At 35.7% G+C, this 20181-nt stretch overlaps 1 protein-coding gene across 1 annotated transcript in view; it reads right to left on the bottom strand.

Annotated features, from left to right (window-relative positions):
- Positions 1–20181, bottom strand: part of gabra2a (gamma-aminobutyric acid type A receptor subunit alpha2a) — a 353372-nt gene that overhangs the window by 97227 nt on the left and 235964 nt on the right. Inside the window, exon 8 of the mRNA XM_051928333.1 lies at positions 704–856. Within this exon, the coding sequence (XP_051784293.1) occupies positions 704–856 (153 nt within the window). The remainder of the gene's footprint in view (positions 1–703; positions 857–20181) is intronic.

Here is a 20181-nt window from a genome sequence, read left to right as displayed (position 1 = left end):
GTCAGCACAGAAGAGCTATAGCATGATATGCCTGTGTTTTTTGCCATGATTTCCTCCACCTTCATTCTGAGGAGAATATGAATTCAGAACAGACGTCTGGAGTGACAGAAGTATATTGGTAACTACAATTTTAAATCTTAATTGCTAGAAGTTCTGAATGAGACAAATTAACATTTTAATGCTTCTGGAATTGTCCTGCCTCTTCCCATTGTCTCTCTTCTTTCAATGTGTAACATTTTGTACAAAAATAACCTAATCAGGTCACATCCTTGAGCCTGTATCAATTCTCAAAACATCAGACTCTATGTGGTTTTTTAGTGCATAAACTAAGTCCAGTCTGTGTTAGATACAAAAAAAAATTCAGAACACATTAGAGTGGCAGTGTAAGCACAGTGTAAGAAAAGCAATTTGGTCACTTATCAAGTGACTTTTATTGGAGTTTTGGATAGGCTCCAGCTCCCCCCGCGACCCTGTTCAGTACTAAACAGGTTAGAAAATGACTGACAGACATGTAATATGCTGCTCTTTTCTACAGTTTTTGAGCCAGTTTATGCAGCTGATATTACACAAATTTATTTTTGAAAAATATTTACAAATATCAATTCTTTAACCAATCTAATGATGAACTGTATACTTTCTGTATCAGGTTTAACCCTTTGCAAATTTACAATATTACCAATCTCTTTATAATTAAAATACTTACCAAAAACTGTTCTTGCAGGAACAGACTCTCTGTTCAACCAAAAGGACACTTGTGATAAAATGACAGTCATTATGCATGGTAAATATGTTTGAATCACAAAGTATCCAATCTTCCTCTTGAGATGAAAATGTACTGTCATGACTGTATATTCACCTAGAAAAAATACAAATAATTGGAGATCAGTGTCATGTCAAAAATTATTGACCTAAGTACATTCTCATTTTATACTTGACAACACAGCAACATCATGTAAAACAGGGATTTATTAATTACTAGCAAAATACCCGCGCTTCGCAGCGGAGAAGTAGTGTGTTAAAGAGGTTATGAAAAAGTAAAGGAAACATTTTAAAAATAACGTAACATGATTGTCAATGTAATTGTGTTGTCATTGTTATGAGTGTTGCTGTCATATATATATACATATACACATATACACACACATATACAGATATATTATATATACATATACACATATATTTTTTTTATATATATTTTTTTATATATATATATATATATATATATATATATATATATATATATATATATATATATATATACACATACATACATACATACATACGTATACACACATAGATGCACTTACAATAACATAGAAATCAATATAAACAACATTAACATCATTATCATATGAGAATATGAAGTAATATATAAGAAGCACATTTCATATAAATATAAATTATTAAACAGTAAAATCTTCTTCTATAATTTGCTACCGTGGCTTTTCGTTGGTCTGTCCAGGATTTTAAATCACCTGTAGCTTGCAAACCGTTTCACCTATTGACTTGAAATCTGGTACACATATAATACGTCACGTCTGTTATCCGCTTTATGGGTGATGATTGTATTACTCTTTTTATGTTTATTTTATTTTAGAATCAACTCCTATCTGCGCACACCAGGGCAGCCGTGGGCAGATGCGTATGGTGTATTCACTCCATGTTATCGTGCATTGCGCTGTCACTGGTATTTTGATAAAAGAATTTGAACAATATATAAGAAGCGTATAAATTATTAAACAGTAAAACATTAACATTTAAGAAGTAAAGTTACATTGAGTACTACTGCAGTGCCTTCGGGTATACCTCATTTTTTGTTTGCCCATTACATGCTTAAATGTATACATTTTTTGGTGTACCTACCCGAGAACACGCGACATATAACCGAGCGTGGGAGAAGCATGGACTTTAAACACGCGTTGAGTTCATCTGCTGGTCTCCCTCGTGGAATAACTGGTAATGTTTGACTAAAATGTACAGCGAGTAAAACGACATTAGCTCCTTTTTTTTTTTTTACGATCTCTGAGATCTTGCTTTTTTCGGTTCAAGGCTTCATAAGCTCTTTTATGTGCCATGGTGTACTTAATAAGTACTAATTATCCCAAACCATCATCTTTGAATGTTGCAAGACTTTCGCCTTGTATGTAGATCGGGGTAATTACATTCATTGCATTCCTAGTCTGAATCACAATCTGATTGTATGGGTGGTTACCTGGCACTGTAGGGTTGCCACCCGTCCTTTAAAATACGGAATCGTGCCGCGTTTGAGAATGAAATTGCGCGTCCCGTTTTGAATCAATACTGGACGGGATTTATCCCGTATTTTTTTTATCATTTTTTTTTTAAAGCAGCGTGTCATGCAAATCATCCCACACGCATTTTATGAAGATGCCTCCTTTCCTACTTTTGATTGGGTAATACTTGATGTCATCGTTAGTTTGATTGGTCTTTTTAACTGTCCAGTGAGGAGGGCGTGTCTTTTAAGTAGAGTCTGCAAAGTGTTGGCACTGAGATGTGGCGTCAGCGCCATAGTTGAAGCCCCTAACGTTGCGGTCAGCAAGTCGGCTAACATCCGCCATGTGCCGTCTTTCAGTTGCGAGAAGCAGATCATAGAATGGTTGAAACTGTTGCCCTTAACGTTGCGCCACGGCGTGTGGTTCGTTTATACCTCGTGTCTTCTCATTAAACTTTTATCTCGCGAATATGTTATTGCAATCCGCAGCGGGAGCGTTTCTATAAACTTAATTTAAAGTTACGTTTTACACCGTGCTTTGTTTCCCTTATGAACATGCTTGTATGCTTCACTCGCTCCGTTCTCAATTGTTTAATTAATTTTTTGCTCTTCGCTGTTTCCGGCTCTTCCTCCATTTCCCCCTACTTCATTCTTTTATCTCGCGAATATGTTATAGCAATCCTTAACGGGAGCATTTCAATAAACTGATTGAAAATAGTTTTGCATTTACCTTTTTAGTAAAAGGCGAGCTTTTAAGCCTGAGAAATCACCCCGTAAATGCACACGTTTAATTGCACATGTGTTAATATGTATGGTTACACAGTATTAAAAGACAGTGAACAACGTCAGTTACCTTTGTTCCCGCGTTTGATAAAAGGTGAGCTTTTAAGCCTGAGAAATCACCCCGTAAATGCACACGTTTAATTGCACATGTGTTAATATGTATGCTTACACAGTATTAAAAGACAGTCAAAAATTAACGTCATTTACCTTCGTTCCCGCGTGTGACTCGTGCTGTAAATCTCTTCCTTGTTTTTAGTTCACGTGATTACGTAGGAGGCGTGATGACGCGATACGTGACTCCGCCTCCTCCATTACAGTGTATGGACAAAAAATATGTTCCAGTTATGACCATTACGCTTTGAATTTCGAAATGAAACCTGCCTAACTTTTGTAAGTAAGCTGTAAGGAATGAGCCTGCCAAATTTCAGCCTTCCACCTACACGGGAAGTTGGAGAATTAGTGATGAGTCAGTCAGTCAGTCAGTCAGTGAGTGAGTCAGTCAGTGAGGGCTTTGCCTTTTATTATTATAGATGTATTTTATGCATAGTATATAGAAAAGGAAATAAACACCAGGGACCTCATGTATAAATGGTGAGTACGCACAAAAATGTTGCATACGCCTGTTTCCACTCTCACATCGCGAAATATAAAAACTAAACTTGGCATAAAGCCATGCACATTTTCATGTAGCTCAATCCCTTGTGTACGCATATTCTCTGGTTGGTTTTGCAAACTGGCGGCACCCAGCATCAAATGAGTGTAACTGTTGCTGTGTGGTTTCCCTTTCTTTTTTAGATCCACATCCCTTAGCGCCTTTATCAAATACACTGACATTAACCGCATATCGTTTATTAGTTTAAGGTATCTGATTGTAATCAAACTGTAACTATATAATGGTGCTCGGAATAGCCAAACTATTCCAAATACCATCGTTGCTTTAGTGTTGTCACTCTCAGTGCACCATTTAGAGTATTTAACCCACTGTATCTGAGTGTGGAATCACAGCTCTACAGCAGCTAAGCGGATTATCGGGATACAGCATCAAGCACACGCTGCCTCAGCCATGCGCACAGTCTATTTGAACATTTCCCATATTTGAACATTTCCCATACAGTATGGCAAATGTTTCAGATGCTTTCCTGTAGGGACCTCACAGTTCAGAAACAGTTTCATGCCAAGAGCTCTAAACGCACTCAATCAGTCTATCAAGTGCTCCTGGTAGAACTCTTTGTACTTATAAGTACAATCACCTCACTGTAAACTTGCACTACAGTCATAATATTGCACAACTTGAGCCACTTTATAAAGCGAGAATTTACATATAATGACAACTGGCTTGTAAGTCGATTTAGATTTCCAAGTGCTATCTTCTTGGAGCTCTTGATATCATTTTTAAGATGAAATGCAGTAAAATATGTATATTACATTATAAAGATACATTTTTAACTTCATTTAAATAATGTATATTGTTAATAATTAAACATGTGAGGACACGGTGGTACAGCAGTAGCGACGAGCTGGCGCCGTTCAGGGATTGTTCCTGCCTCATGCTGTATGTTTGCTGGGATTGGTGCAACCCTGGATGGATGGATAGATCGATGGAATAATTAAATATGTACTATGAAAATATTTCAATGTTCCATAAAAGTTTTGAAGAATTGACATTCTAAGCTTACAGATGGTTTAACATCTATTACAGAGCTGATCGTGTGTTGACTGGTTACTTGGAGAGAAAAAAGGAAGGACAGGAATTGGGGGTTAGTATGTTTGAGGGAGACAGTACTGCTGCAATAAATTATTTCATTGAAGGTCATGCACGGCGCAGCAAGCATCTTGCATGAGGAAGGAACAATCTCTGGACGGGGTGCCAGCTCGTCACTACCACTGCGCCATCATGTCCCCATGTTCAATACATGCTTTAATTCCCATAATTATGAAAATGATATCAAGTATAAATCTTAGTATTTAAATTGTTCAGAGAGCTGTAATATCATGAATGTAATGTATTCTGTGTCCTGTTGGCAGAAGAGAAAGCCTGTTTAAGAAGAACGTAGTGATTTACACACATAGACTACATAGAAGAACACAAGAATATGAAGCATTTAACGTGCTACTTTAGTTACGATGGGATTTTAGAAACTAGTAGATTAAACGATTTTAAGATGAAGTTTATGACATTCTACTTTAATGACAAAATAACCACGTGATTAAAGTGGAAATTTCGAGATTAAAGGTGATATTTGGACATTTTTTTCCATTGTGTCCCTATTTTGTTTTTCTTTTCTGTGTACACTAATACGCTTCCATATGACACTCAGACGGTTGGCTATGACTCACCTTTTCACAGCGACTTTGATATCTGACCACTTCTTTTTTATTTCAGGCGCTGTGGAACTTTCTGAACCTGAACTTTCAAGTTTCTCTGCCACTCGATCAACTTTTGTTGTTTATATCACTGCTTAAACCAACAAATAGTAAGTTTTTCCTTGCCTCCACTTGGTATTCGCTGAAATTCTTCTTTTTCCCCATGCTATTGCCATTGTCTTTTCACAGAACGCAAAACATAAGGGATTATTTATATTGATTTGCATATTCAAAGAGGGATAATTCTGGGAGGAGTCGGGGTGGGGCAGCAAGCGCGTGCATGAGTGTTACTTTTCAACCTGACCGGGATTTACGAAGCAGAAGAATGTGGAAGATGGTGTACGCACAGATTTATGCATCTGGATTTTTTTGTGTATATGCACATTTACGCTTTTGTCCGTACGCCATGTTTTAGTGTGAATTCGATGCATGTTGTTATGCATGAGGTCCCAGGATTGCATGAAAATAGAAGGAAAGTGTCAATAAAATTTTTAACATTTAAGCAGACAAACTGAGTGTTTAAATATTCTATAGCACAAGAACAAGAGACATCTGATAATGAAAGGAGACCTATAGTCCATCAAGTTTCCCTATCTTGAGAGGCCATTTTAAAATGGTGTGCAAATTTAAAAAGAAGATTTTATTTGAAACAAACTTTATTGTTTTAAATTTTACCTGAAAGTTCTCTAATGTGTGTTGTCATTGCAATTGATTGTATGAGGTCTAAATGGTGTCAACCGTGTTTGTAGTTTAGGTCTATTGATTAGTGATGACAGTAACATATTGTGCTTTTAAATAACCAAAATTGATATGCCATTCTACATCTCAAGTAATCCCAAAATGTAGTGGAAGGTAGAAGTTATACATATATGTTACACACTTCCAGAATCTGAAGTCAGTTTTGATCTTAATTATTTTATTCTTTTTATTTTATAAGTGTACTGGCGTTAATGGTGTTATACTGTACATCTATGGTTTTGCCAGCACATATCACAGGCATTTATCATGAAATGACCACTTTGCATATCCACAGATTATAAGAAGACATTTGTGAGACGGAAGGTAAACTGAAGCTGAAGGCATGGCGCATGCTGTACTGACCCAAAAATAAAACAAAAAAAGAAAATGGAAGACTTTTCAAAATATTCACTTTGACTAAAACAAAAACATGAATTGTGCTCTTTCTCTTTTATTATTGGGTATTTTAAAATTAAACTATTTTTTTTATAAATAAAACAAATAAACACAGAGAGACAGTACACTTTACACAATTCTGACAAATGAATAAAGCCTGACTAGTTTTTATATGCGAAATGCCACTTATGACACACTAATGTGTACCTGCATTCATGATAAATTATGTCATCAGTGTTTGATGCTAGACATCAAATAGGAAAATGACAAAAAAAATTAGGACTTTCAAAACAAAAACACAAAAGAAACATTCAAAAGGTGCCATATCCTAATACTTAATTTCTGCCTCTCTGTGCTCATAATTCAATAGGATGATGTAAGTAATAGTTGTTCAGCCCGTCATATAGAAAGCAAAAAGATTTGTTTAAACCGAGGTCATGTGCATAATTCTTAAGTGAAGAAATAGCATTGTCATGTGGGGGGGGAACATTCCTGGACAGGGATTCAGTCCAGTGCAGGGCCCAAATGTAAAAATATAATCTCTGTTAACTGCATTATTCTTTTGATTATTGCTACATGTTTACACAAAACAAGTTTTTGTTAGACCATTAAATATGCATCGAATGATTTCATGAACACTACTCTTGAAATCCCTGAGGAGAAACTGATTTCATTTAAGAAATCAATCTTTAAATTAATGTGTTTCACAAAAAAAGAGAAGGGAGTTAAGGTTGGTCTTGAAGGCTTTTGAGGTCCATGACAAGTGGGACACGTGGTCAGAGATTACGATAATTTTGAAACTGCACTTGTCAGGAACTGACTGGATGTCAACATTCTTAGCCCTTTCTTAATGTATGGCGTTCACCCCAAGTCTTTCTATGTCAGTAAAGGGTTGGGGTTTTGTCTTTAGTACTTCCTTCTCTCCGCTGTTAATTTCCTATTAGGGTTTTGTCTTTAGCACTTCCTTTTGTCCGCTGTTAATTTCCTATTGGGGTTTTGTCTTTAGCACTTCCTTCTGTCCGCTGTTAATTTCCTATCTGTTTTGGTTACTATGCAATGTCTCTTACACAGCAATTATACAGAAGAAACATTAAAAAAAGAGGCTCATATGGACTTAAGCATTGTGTCAGTTTGTGTGTGACTGACATCATATAAGCACCTTGAGCATGGGAAAGGTACTATATGAATAAATTGTCTTATTTTTATTTATAAAACTCCTTTAGAAGTCCTGATACACAGTTTTTACTTTGGCTTTCAAGGTTAAGAATTTTGTCATGAGACCCTATTTTTCTTCCTATTATTTTTGGATTTCTGGCTAATCCTGCTTAACTTTTTATGAATGACATTCTGCTTGCTTTATAGCAATTTTAAGGACGCAGACTTGCTTATTAAAAACCACTACAATCACAGCCTTTTTTTATCATGTCTACTTTCATGTTGTCAGAATAGCTGTCTTCGTAAAAATAATAGTGTTAAACTGTCTATATTATTTTTTAGGCAGTGAGTTAACACAGTGGGGGAAATTTGTAAGCCTATTAAGAAAAGTAATAATCTGGCATAAATGAATCCTGCACTCTAAACGACCATCAACCAAGACAGCAAGATAATTCAAACTCATAATCAGGAAATAAGAAAAAAAAGCCAAAGTAAAACCTAAAACAGAAATTCAATTCTTATAGAAACTAGCCTTTTCTTGCCAATGAGTTGTTCTTTTATTTACAACAAATTGCAGATGCTTTCTGAGCACACTGCTTGCTTTTTTAAAAGTCACTGTCATGACCACAAGTGTGTTCCCCATGACATCATAAGCATGCAGATACATGCCTCCAAACTAATAGATATAAAAATTTTCACAAATCAGATGTTTCATGATTTTATTGTGTAACTGAATCACATTTAGATAAAGGCACTGAAATTGATGAAAACTGTGATACATAGCAGAGCTTAACACTAGAATTACCAGAGCCTACGAAAAAACTCGTAGATCCGGCCCACCTTAAATCGCTTCTTAAAACCTTTCTCACCTCTCCGCCAGCGTCTTTTGTCATCTAAATGTACTGATAAAGACAAGCTGCCAGCAGCCGGCTATTCCATCCCCCCAACGACTTAGAACGTAAACAAGCTTTTCCCAGCTCATGCCTTGATTGATTATCTGGGAGTGAAGTGGAGTTTTAGAGTAGAAATAATAAGATTGTTATTTGGAACACACGCATTTCATATGTGTTGCATTTCTACAGTAATCTGTGTAAACACATTGTTAAAACAGAAACGGTTTACAATATTCTAGTAGCAAATGACAAAATGTAGGCATAAACTATATAATGTATGAAGCCTGAAGTCCAAATATCAAAGAAACACTTTCACAAAAGGTACAAAAAAAAGCCACCGCCAAAAAAACCCGTCTTAGTGTGAGACATTGACATGATTTAACTATCGCTGCTTCCGTGGCGTAACAGTATCAGTCACTGACTGGGAATCAGAAGGTCATGAGTTCGATCCTGCACAACTCCCATTTGAGAAGTGTTCTTATTTTCACTATTTTAGAATAAAATGATACATTTGATTTCAGTCTGTAACAGCCGGTGTAATTTATGATACGTGTAAAGGTTAGCTTTATTTTTTTAAAATTCACTTTTCATTGTCTCAGTCGCGTTCAGGATCCATCCCTACCGCCCCCCACCTGACACTGCTGTTTTTACATAAAGACGCGCTATAGTTCTGCAGTGTATCACGATACATACGACCGCGTGTTTTTTTCCCCCAGTATTGCCAGTCCCCACGTGTTGCTGTATGCTGTTTCTTTTGTACTCCCGGACATGCAGTGGAAAGCATAGTAAAGAGCAGTAACTTCAGCGCTATATGCAATCATCAGACACTCCCCATCTGATACTGCTGTTTTCACATAAAGACGCGCTAAAGCTCTGCAGTGTACTTGTGGCTGCATTGTCGTACCAATGCTTGCGAACTGAAGTGTCTGCATGCACTTTTCGTGGCATTATACGTGTATTTTTTGAGCATGCCCATGTAGCTCAAACACAGGAACATATATTGATGTAAAAGTATAACAAAACAAGTGCACTTTTATTCAAGACTATAACCGAAGAAAAAAGAAAGCAAGTTACAGTAGGTGGAATGCTAAGAACTGCTGATTTCCATTCTGTGCTATATAACTGTTAACATTTGAATCTGATGATTGCATATAGCGCTGTCTGATTTAGTGTGCGCAAGAACATGCAGGTGGCCAGTTGCTGAGTGCTACAACGCACATTTTAAAAAAAGAAAGAGACAAATATATGTGACGTTTTGAAGAAATCATTTTATGACGCGAATAGTACCAATCAGAAAACATCGTCGAAGTAATGCAATATTATTTGAAAACGAACAGCGTCAGGTTGGGTGTGAAGTTATACTGGCGCTGTTTGAGTCAGATCAGAAGCTGAATAAGCTGAAAAAGCTCCTGTTCTGACTCTAAGTAAAAAAGCATGAATTAATCAACAGAAATAACCGCGATTGACATTTTAAAGTTAACGATTTACAGTGCATACCAATTTATAAATTCAATGTCCGTTTGAGGAAAAAAAAACCACTTTCTTCAAAGCTGGGAATCGAACTCGCGTCTCTGTGGCACAGTAAGGCAGTGGTGCTCCAAGTCAGCAAACCGTCCTTATAACTTATTTTTTCAAGATCCATAACACACAGACAGACAGAGCACTGCGTAATACAGAGACAGACAGGCAGAGATATACAAACAAACAGGGAAGGCACATGTACTGAAAGAAAAAAAAAATCAACATGTGCGTTGTTTCTGCAGCACTGAATAAGCTCACCCGCTCTAACATCACCCCTCCCCCGATCTGACTCTCTAAGTAACAGCGCAAGTACAGACACAAATCAAGTGCATGTGTGTACTGTATAATATTAACAAAAAGAGCAGCTTACTACTGAAAACGGCAAATATAGGAGTGAGTGGGGATCGAACCAGTACTCTTGATTACACTTGGTTTGTGTCTGTACTTGCGCTGTTACTTAGACAGCCAGATCGGGGGAGGGGTGATGTTAGAGCGGGTGAGCTTATTCAGTGCTGCAGAAACAACGCGCATGTTAATTTTTTTTTCTTTCAGTACATGTGCCTTCCCGGTTTATTTATATATCTCTGCCTGTCTGTCTCTGTATTACGCAGTGCTCTGTCTGTCTGTGTGTTATGGATCTTGAAAAAAATAAGTTATAAGGACAGTTGTTCATGTTAATTGCAGTCTCAATTGTTAAAAAAATATTTTAAAAGGAGCATCCCACATGAAAATATAACGATCTCATTAACTGACAGTGCATACCAATTTACAAATTTTATGTCCGTTTGAGGTTAAAAAGAAAAAAAAGAAGTAACACTTTATCCCCAGCGGGGAATTGAACTCATGTTTGTGAGGCAGAGAAAAGCTACTCGGTTTGAGAGACAAATCTTAGCGCACTACGCCACGGAAGCTGTTATATGGTGTGTGAAGCTTTTGTGGAAGTGTTTATTTGATCTTAGGAACTCGGGCTTTACACATTCTATAGTTTATGCCTACATTTTGTAACATTTATTATTAAAATATGAAAAAGTTTCTGTTTTAGCAATGTGTTTACACAGATTACTATAGAAACGGAACACGCATGAAATGCATGTATTCCAAATAGCGATCTATTATTTCTATTCTAAAACTCCAGCAGTTCAGTCACTCCCAGGTAATCAAACAAGGCATGAGCTGGGAAAACTTAGTGAACGTTCTGTGACGGTGGGGGATGGAATAGCCGGCTGCTCGCTGCTCCTCTTAATCGGCACATTTAGAAGACAAAAGAGAGGTGAGAACGGTTTTAAGGTGGGCCGGATCTACGAGTTTTTTCGTAGACTCTGGTAATTCTAGTGTTAAAACACAGTGTAAAGTGTGGATGAGTAATAAAGTGGGTACTAACAGACAAATAGACATAGGAAATAGTGTCCAGGGTCCTCATGTATAAACGGTGCGTACGCACAGAAATGTTGCGTAAGAACATTTCCACGCTCAAATCGCGATGTATAAAACCTAAACTTGGTGTAAAGTCACGCACATTTCCACAGTACCTCATACACTAGTGTACGCAAGTTCTCTGCTCGGTTTTGCAGATTGGCGTCACCCAGCGTCAAAGCAGTGCTACTGTTCCTGTGTGGTTACCCTTTCTTTTTCAGATCCACATCCCTGACGCGGCTTTATAAATACACTGAAATTAACCTCATATTGTTTATTAGTTTAATGCATCTGATTGTAATTAACCAGTAACAATATAATGGTCTACGGAATGGTCAAACTATTCCAAATACCATAACTGATTTAGCATTGTTACTCTCACTGCACCTTCTTTTACTTCTTTCAGCGGCTCCCGTTAGGGGTTGCCACAGCGGATCATCTTTTTCCATATTACTCCCACTGCACCACTTGGAGCAGCTGATCGGAAAGAGAATTATTGGTAAACAGCATCAAGCACATGCTGCCTCAGCCATATTTGAACTGCTTCTCACATGGCAAACGCTTCAAAACCTTTCCTGTATGGACCTCGCGGTTCAGAAAGAGTTTCATCCCAAGAGCTCTAAACGCAATCAATCAGTTCATCAAGTGCTCCTTGTAGAACTGTTTGGACTTTAAGTACAATCACCTCACTGTAAACTTGCACTACAGTTATAATATTGCACAACCTGAGCCACTTTATAAAGTGCGTATTTACATATGATGACGATATCATTTTTAAGATGAAATGCAGCAAAATATGTTTATTATATTATACAGATAAAACTTTAACTTCATTTAAATAATCTATATTGTTAATAATTAAAGGACACGGTGTCGCTATGCTAGCAAGGATCTGCCGCTCATTCCTGCCTCGCACTGTATGCTTCACTGGGACTGGCGTGAAGGATAGAATAATTAAACATGTACTATGAAGATATTTCAGTGTTCCTTAAAAGTTTTGAAGAATCGGCGTTATAAGCTTACAGATGGCTTAACGTCTATTACAGAGCTGATTGTGTGGCAATTGGGTATTTGGAGAAAGAAAGGTAAAGACAGGAATTGGGGGTTAGTACGTTTGAAAGAGGCAGCACTGCTGCAATAAATTCATCGAAGGTCGTGCACAATCACTGTGCCACCGTGTTCCCATGTTTAATAACATGCTTTAACTCCAATCATCATGAAAATTATATCAAGTATACATCTCAGTATTTTAATTATTCAGAGAGCTGTAATATTACGAATGTAATGGATTCTGTGTCCTGTCGGAGGAAGACAAAACCCAGAAGCACGTAGTGATTCACATACATAGAGCATATAGAAGATCAAATACAAAACAAAGCATTTAACATGCTACTTTAGTTATGATGGGATTTGAGAAACTAGTAAATTAAAAGATTTTAAGATGAAGTTTATGATGTTCTACTTTAATGACAAAATAAACTACGTGATTAAAGTGGAAATTTTGTGCTTTTTTCCCCACTGTGTGCATATTTTTTTTTCTCTGTACCCTAATAAGCTTTCATATGACACTCAGACGGTGGGCTACGACTCGGCTTTTCACGGCGACTTTGATATCTGACAACTTCTTTTTTATTTCGGGCACTGTGCGACTTTGTGAACTTGAGCTTTCGAGTTTCTCCAACACTCTCTGTCACACGATCAACTTCCTTTTCTTGTTTATACCACTGTTTAAACCAACAAATAGAACGTTTTTCCTTGCCTCCACTTGGTATTCACTGAAATTCTTATATTTTCCCCCATGCTTTTTCCATTGTCTTTTCACAGACGGCTGAGCTTAAGGGCTATTTATATTGATTTGCATATTCAAAGAGGCATAATTCTGGGAGGAGCTGGGCGGGACAGCATGCGTGTGCACGTGCGTTACTTTTCACGCTGATCAGGATTTATATAGCAGAAGAACGTGGAAGTTTCCGTATGTACAGATTCCTGCATCTGGATTTTTCTGTGTGTACGCACATTCCCACTTTTGTGCTAACACCATGTTATAGTGTGAATTCTACGCACAGGGTTATACATGAGGCCCCAGGAGTCGGATTTATAAGACTTTCCATGCAAACAATGGGATTTATAAATGAAGACGTGACAGGAGAATGTGCATATATTTATAGCAACTCTGACCCATCCATACGCAATATTTCAGAAAACCTAGGAAATTACAACACCTTTGATCAAGTAGGGAAATGAAACTAAACCAGCTCAAAGATGACTCATTCACATCACTTTTATACATAAATAATATCACCAAGCCATTCTTAGAATGTGTGTTGACATGATAAGCATATTAACACTTCAAAAGTGAAAATTATGATGTACAGACTGTATTTTAGTTTAATTTTTAAGAGGGACATATATGCACTGAAGAACCTTAATGGTTTTTCTTCAGTTTAAAATGACTACCTGACTACCTGAGACAGGAATATCTCAGCCAAACTTCATTCCATCATGTCAGCTGGGCTGGGAGCTATTAACCAACTCACAAAATTTAGTAAGGTGTGGAATTACATACATAAAACATAACATGTTTATGACTACATAAAAAGTCAATTTGCAGCAGTGTCTGGTTCTTCTAACATTCTTACTGCAATAAGGGAGCCTAGTGAGAATGGCACTGCTTTTGTTAACCATGAGCAGTTACATTCCATTAATCCACAAGTCATATGTGATGCCAAGGTTAGATTAAAAAATGTCATGACTTGGGTAAACCTGTGATTCATTTATTTTGAGGCAAAATAGCTTTGGGAGATGAGATGGTACCGTATCAGATGGCTGGCTTGTTGGTAAAGTGACTGACTGAACCCTCAGTTTTTCAAATGGCTTATACTATTTATTGTTACAGTAATCATGCCATTACATGTGCCAGGTGATAGTGGCTACCTGCTCAGACTCTGGTGCCTTATGCCCTTCCCTGACCCTGAAAAGAGAGGGAGACAGAGAGGGAGAGAGAAAGACGCTATAATGCCGCCCATGATTTTGCACTGTCAGTTGTGCAATGCATCCAGATACTCTTCAGTGCTGGTGGCAGTGTCTTGATGAGTCAGGAGGGAGGCTGCTCTACTAGCCAATGAGGTTCTGCAGCATTGATATTGCATATGTATGAGGTTGGTTAGCATAGGCTATGTATAGATGATTCAGGCAGAGTTTGAGGCCTGTTTACATATGCATATACACATTTAAAAGTTGATTGTGATTTATAAAGGTAAATTGCATAGAAATGTGCATATGCCTTGCTATATAAATAATTTTATTTTGGTGTATGAATTTTCCTGTACTTTGGCGTTGTTTTGCATTTGAAGCTTATCACCTACTCCATTTCTGTTCATACTTTGAATCTCTAATCTCAGCTCCTTGTCCATATAATTTAATTTCATTGACAATGAACATTTATATTTTTAGAAAAAAAGCATGAAATAAGTGGTTGCAAATTGTCTTTAAATTCCTACTCTGCAGAGGATTAACCCTCAAAACCAAGAAGCATAATTGTCCATTTCGATAAAACTGGGCTAAAGAAAACTTGATGTCTCTTCTCATACTGAAAGAGATGATTATACTTGAAAATAACCGCATTTCTCCCCTGCAACAGATGCTTCATGTGCCACATTCTACAGCATTAAACAGCACCTACACAGAGCTGAAATCAGATACAGCCTCTTGTTATCGGAGGTCAATTTCACATTTTTAGTTTTATGGATGAAGCACAAAAAGAACTAAGAAGACTAATCCTGACATCCTTCGAAACACAATCATAAGTCATACCATGTTCTGGCAAGGAAAAGAAGATTCTGCTTGCAGCTTGGTCCATTTTTAATGCAACATTTGCCATAACTATAAATGATATTTCCTTTTTCGGCCACCTTTCCTTTATTTATTTTTTTTGTTAAACTTCAATTATTACACTGAAATTTCTTCCACTGAATACATGTACATTTTGGCAACCAATAAGTAATTAGCTATTTGAGTGTTTTTTCTTACATCATACACTTGGTTTATTGTATAGGGAATGTACTATCATACATTATCCATGGGAAATGGTTAACATCATTCCCTAGATTTACTGTAGATAGATAGATAGATAGATAGATAGATAGATAGATAGATAGATAGATAGATAGATAGATAGATAGATACTTTATTAATCGTCGAATATTGGGACTGTTTAAGATCTTACCCTAGATTTATTATATTTGGACTGTACTTTAATAAGATATTTCAATTTTAACCTTTTTTACACCACAAAGTGTGGCTGGGGGTGGTCATTTTGTTCTGGATGTGCTTTGTCTTTTTGGAACATCAGAGAACTAGAACTTTGTTAAAGGTGGTCTACCTCACTTGGGGAGGCAAAACCTGGGGGAGAGAGCAATTGTATTTCTTATTTATCCTTTCTACCCCAATATCCACAAGTGCCAACATAACTATGGACTTCATGGTATTAACACCTGGCAATAATGTGAAATCTAGGTCAAAGCTATCATATGTAAAAATGTACTACCTTAACTTAAGACTACAAAATGTCAACAAAAGTTCAGAAGCAATGTCTTTATGGCCAAATATTGAACTTTGTGAGCTGGAATGTCAAAGGTCTCAATCATGAATTAAAGAGAAATTATTCTCTCATTTAACAGGTCTAAATGCCAAGATAGAAATTTTTACAGGAGAGCTCTCCTCTCTTTCTCATGTGTGGGGGTTGATGTTTGGTTTGGTAAGTTTGAAAAGACTGTATGGAATATTATTTGCTTCTAATTAAAATCAATAAGTAATATAAAAATTAAAGTCACTGAAGCCATATTCATAGCTGCAGTTCACATCTTACTGTTGCGTAAATAACAATGTTTTAAACCACTAATACAACATGGTAAAAAAAACATTAATTCACTCACAAAGACAACTAACACTATTATCACAACAACTTAATTAACAACAATAACAACTTTCAATAAATCAATAAAGTGACTAACATAGTACAAGTAGAGATCATTTTTTAATTTACAGCATTTCTCCATTGAACTGAAAACCTATTTAATGAGAAATCCAACTTACCATCATTATTGTCAAATTCAAAGGTAGACCTCTATGTACTTGACAGTATTTTTAAAAGTGTTTATTTATTCAAAATATTTATGAAGAAGTTGAATGCAATGAATGCATTTCCTCCTCTGCTATAAATTGATTATTATTATACATGTGTTTAAAGTTTTCCCTAACCTATTGTATGTATAAATGAGATAAGGGGAATACAACTTTTTCATCAAAGATATTTAACATATATTGTCCTTTACAGGTCTTCAGCTTGTGTTGTTATCAGATTAAATAAGATTGCTACAGCAAGAAAGATGAAAGCAACTAAGCACCATGCAGCTTGAAAAACACGAAAAACATGAATAATTTATTACCATTACAGTGCAGCTCACAAGATTACAAGAGACGGAAAAAATGCGTAAAAAGTTTATCTCAATTTTGAATAATTGCACTATTATGCCACTTTAAATGTGTATCTACTTTATTTAGGATGTGACAATAATACAGAGTGGAAATGATGCAGTTTAAAATATTAAATTACATTTTGAAATTACTTATGTATTTGTATGCCCCAAAATTTATGTCAACCCTAACAAAACTAAATTCTTATCAACAACCTAATGTTGTCAAAGGTAAGTATAAGGGTCTACACCAGTGTTTCCCAAACTTGGTCCTGGGGACCCCCTGTGGCTGCAGGTTTTTGTTCCAACCGGATTCCTAATCAGTGACAACACCTGATAACACTGATCTCATTTAATTAGCTGGTATTTTTTTTTTCTATTATTCGACATTCAGAAAAGCATAGCAGCATGATTTTTACATTTGTAAGACATTTAGAAATATTTCTGCTTTTGCTATAGATTTAAATGCTTAACTCTCTTTTGTTGATTTCATTACACTTTGCCATTTCTCTGTGCAGTTTTTCCCACTTCGTTGTATCTTAATAATAGCAATTTAAAACAAGCAGATCAGACACCCAGGCAAACAACACTGAATAATCAAAAGCTGCAACTACTTTAGAGTCAGACCCACTAATTAGTAAATAATGGATTAATTAAACGATTAGAAGACCTAGAAAAGTGGAATGAAAATCAAGATAAAAATACTGTTAAAAAGAAAAAAAAATACAATATTCCTATATAACTATTTGGTACATTTTAATATTTTTTTTTTTTTTAGCAAACTTTGTTTTTTAATTTCTATAGTGTTCCCTAAACACAGAACTTGGGAAATATCAGTTCACTTAATTAGCCCAGGAGTTCAATTAAAAACAGAAGCTGGTTGGAACAAAAACCTGCAGCCACAGGGGGTCCCCAGGACCAAGTTTGGGAAACACTGGTCTACAGTGTACATTTTCTAAAGTATATCTATAATTATTATTTAATTGTCATTTAATTTTAAAAAGATTGATCATATTTGGGATGGCATTATTAGCCTTATACTTATTAGTATAAGTTACAGTTCTATAAGACAAGGTGACCCAGTCACTGGATACATGGGGTTTGCATACGCTTCCATTGCTTGATTGGGTTATTTTCAAGGGAATTATGGAGATCTGTAGATCTTTTCTGCCCACTTCTATCAGGCAATCTGATGCTTCCTCCCAATATACTCTTTTATTTTTGAACTTTTTTGCACAGTATATATTTTATTATTTATGCATTTATTTTTATATACTCCATACTACTTTTAAAAAGTATTATAATTACTTTTTATTAATTAATTATTTTACATTACTTTTATGACTTCACAAATATATATATGAAACTTTCTAAAATATTCAGCAAGAAATATCCTTTAAGGTAATATGGTACATTTGTAGACACATCTGGATGTGTTTATGCACACACAGACAGAGCCCACTATAGCAATCCATTATCAATATATTCACAATAAGGCAATAAATAAATAAAAGATATATATTTTTTGTTATTGGTCTTAAATTAAATGAGCACTACTGATCCCTGGAATACAAAGGTATCCTCATTTTTGTATATTAAAAATATTATAGGCCCTTGACGAAACTAACTTAAAATTGACACTGTTATTATGTAATGTAATTATGATAGATAGACAGATAGTTAGAACTTTTTTATCCTCTTTTTTACAGAAGCTCTTTAAGTAAATAAATACATAAATAGGTAGATAAGTAAGAAAGCAAATAAATAAATACACACTAACAGGTTATGTGACTTTTTGCAATCAAATTAAGTTTGACCTATTCAACAAAAGTAAAAAACATATCAAAAATACTAATACTAAATACTGAATGGCCCTGCAAGCAATTGCAACTTTTTTGCGCTTTAGTTTAGAACTGATCCAATGGACAGCAATTTCCAAAAAAACTTTTACTATGCGCAAAATAAATGTCTATGTTAATCAAAGTGAACTGCACCTCCTCAAAAGTCATTTTTAGTTCACGTATATTTTGTTATAAGCAACATAAAGATACTTTTGGGGAATGTTTTTCTTTCAGAAACTTGCTTTGAGAAAGCGGTATCTGACACCATAGTAGAGTGGAGTGGTGATTCTATGGCTAAGTATCTGTGCTGGTATTTGGATGTTTTCCAGTTCAATTCCCATTACTGCCAGATGTGATCCTACTCCACTGGGTCCTTTAAGCAAAGTGCTCAACCAGGAAATTGCTCCAGGGGCACTGTACAATGGCTGACCATTCACTCTGATCTCCAAAAGTCATGCAAAACAGGTAATATTATTACTTTTCAGGTCAAGGTCATTTTAATATTATTGCTTACAATTTCAAAAGGAGTATGTTATAGTACTCCTAATACAAAAAAGTAATATTAACACATAACATGTTATATTAGCAACATGTTCCTCCCAACTTGGGAAGTAAGAAAAGTTGACTGAATAGTAAAGGTTCTGATTACAAATATATATATATATATATATATATATATATATATATATATATATATATATATATATATATATATATATTGTTAAACAATTAGATATTTGGCCGTGAGCATATAAGGAATGTAAAATGTGTATTTTATACACCTTCTATCTAGCAGTGGTCACTGTAATACAGTACATTTCTAGTTATAAAGGTTTTAATTGCTATGGTGATATGTGCTGACTCTTATCACCTTTGATGATCCCTCTTACAGTAAGTGCTTTTTTTTTCTTTTGTCATCATTGATCAGAACTCTCTTATTACATAGTCAGGTCCATAAGTATTTGGACAGAAACAACATTTTTCATAATCATGGCTCTGTACATCCCCATAATAAATCTGAAATTAAGCAATCGTTATGTGATTGAAGTATAGACTTTCTGCTTTAATTTAAGGGTTTTACCAAAAATATTGTATGAGCTGTTTAGGAATTACATACATTTTTCTGCATAGCCTCACCATTTCCAGGGGCACAAAACATAAGGACATTTGACTGACAAGCTATTCTATAGCCATGTGGGAGTAGGTCCTTTATTATTTCATTAACTATTAAGCAGGTACAAGGTCTGGAATTGATTCCAAGTGCGGAATGTGCATTCGGAAGCTCTCACTGTGAACTCTCAATATCCAAAGAGGTCCAAAGAGCTGTCCATACAAGTAAAAACAGGAGTTCATTAGGCTAAGTTAACAAA

This window comes from Erpetoichthys calabaricus, chromosome 5, assembly GCF_900747795.2.
Source record: "Erpetoichthys calabaricus chromosome 5, fErpCal1.3, whole genome shotgun sequence".
Taxonomy (NCBI): domain Eukaryota; kingdom Metazoa; phylum Chordata; class Cladistia; order Polypteriformes; family Polypteridae; genus Erpetoichthys; species Erpetoichthys calabaricus.
This window is presented reverse-complemented; position numbering and strand designations above follow the sequence as displayed.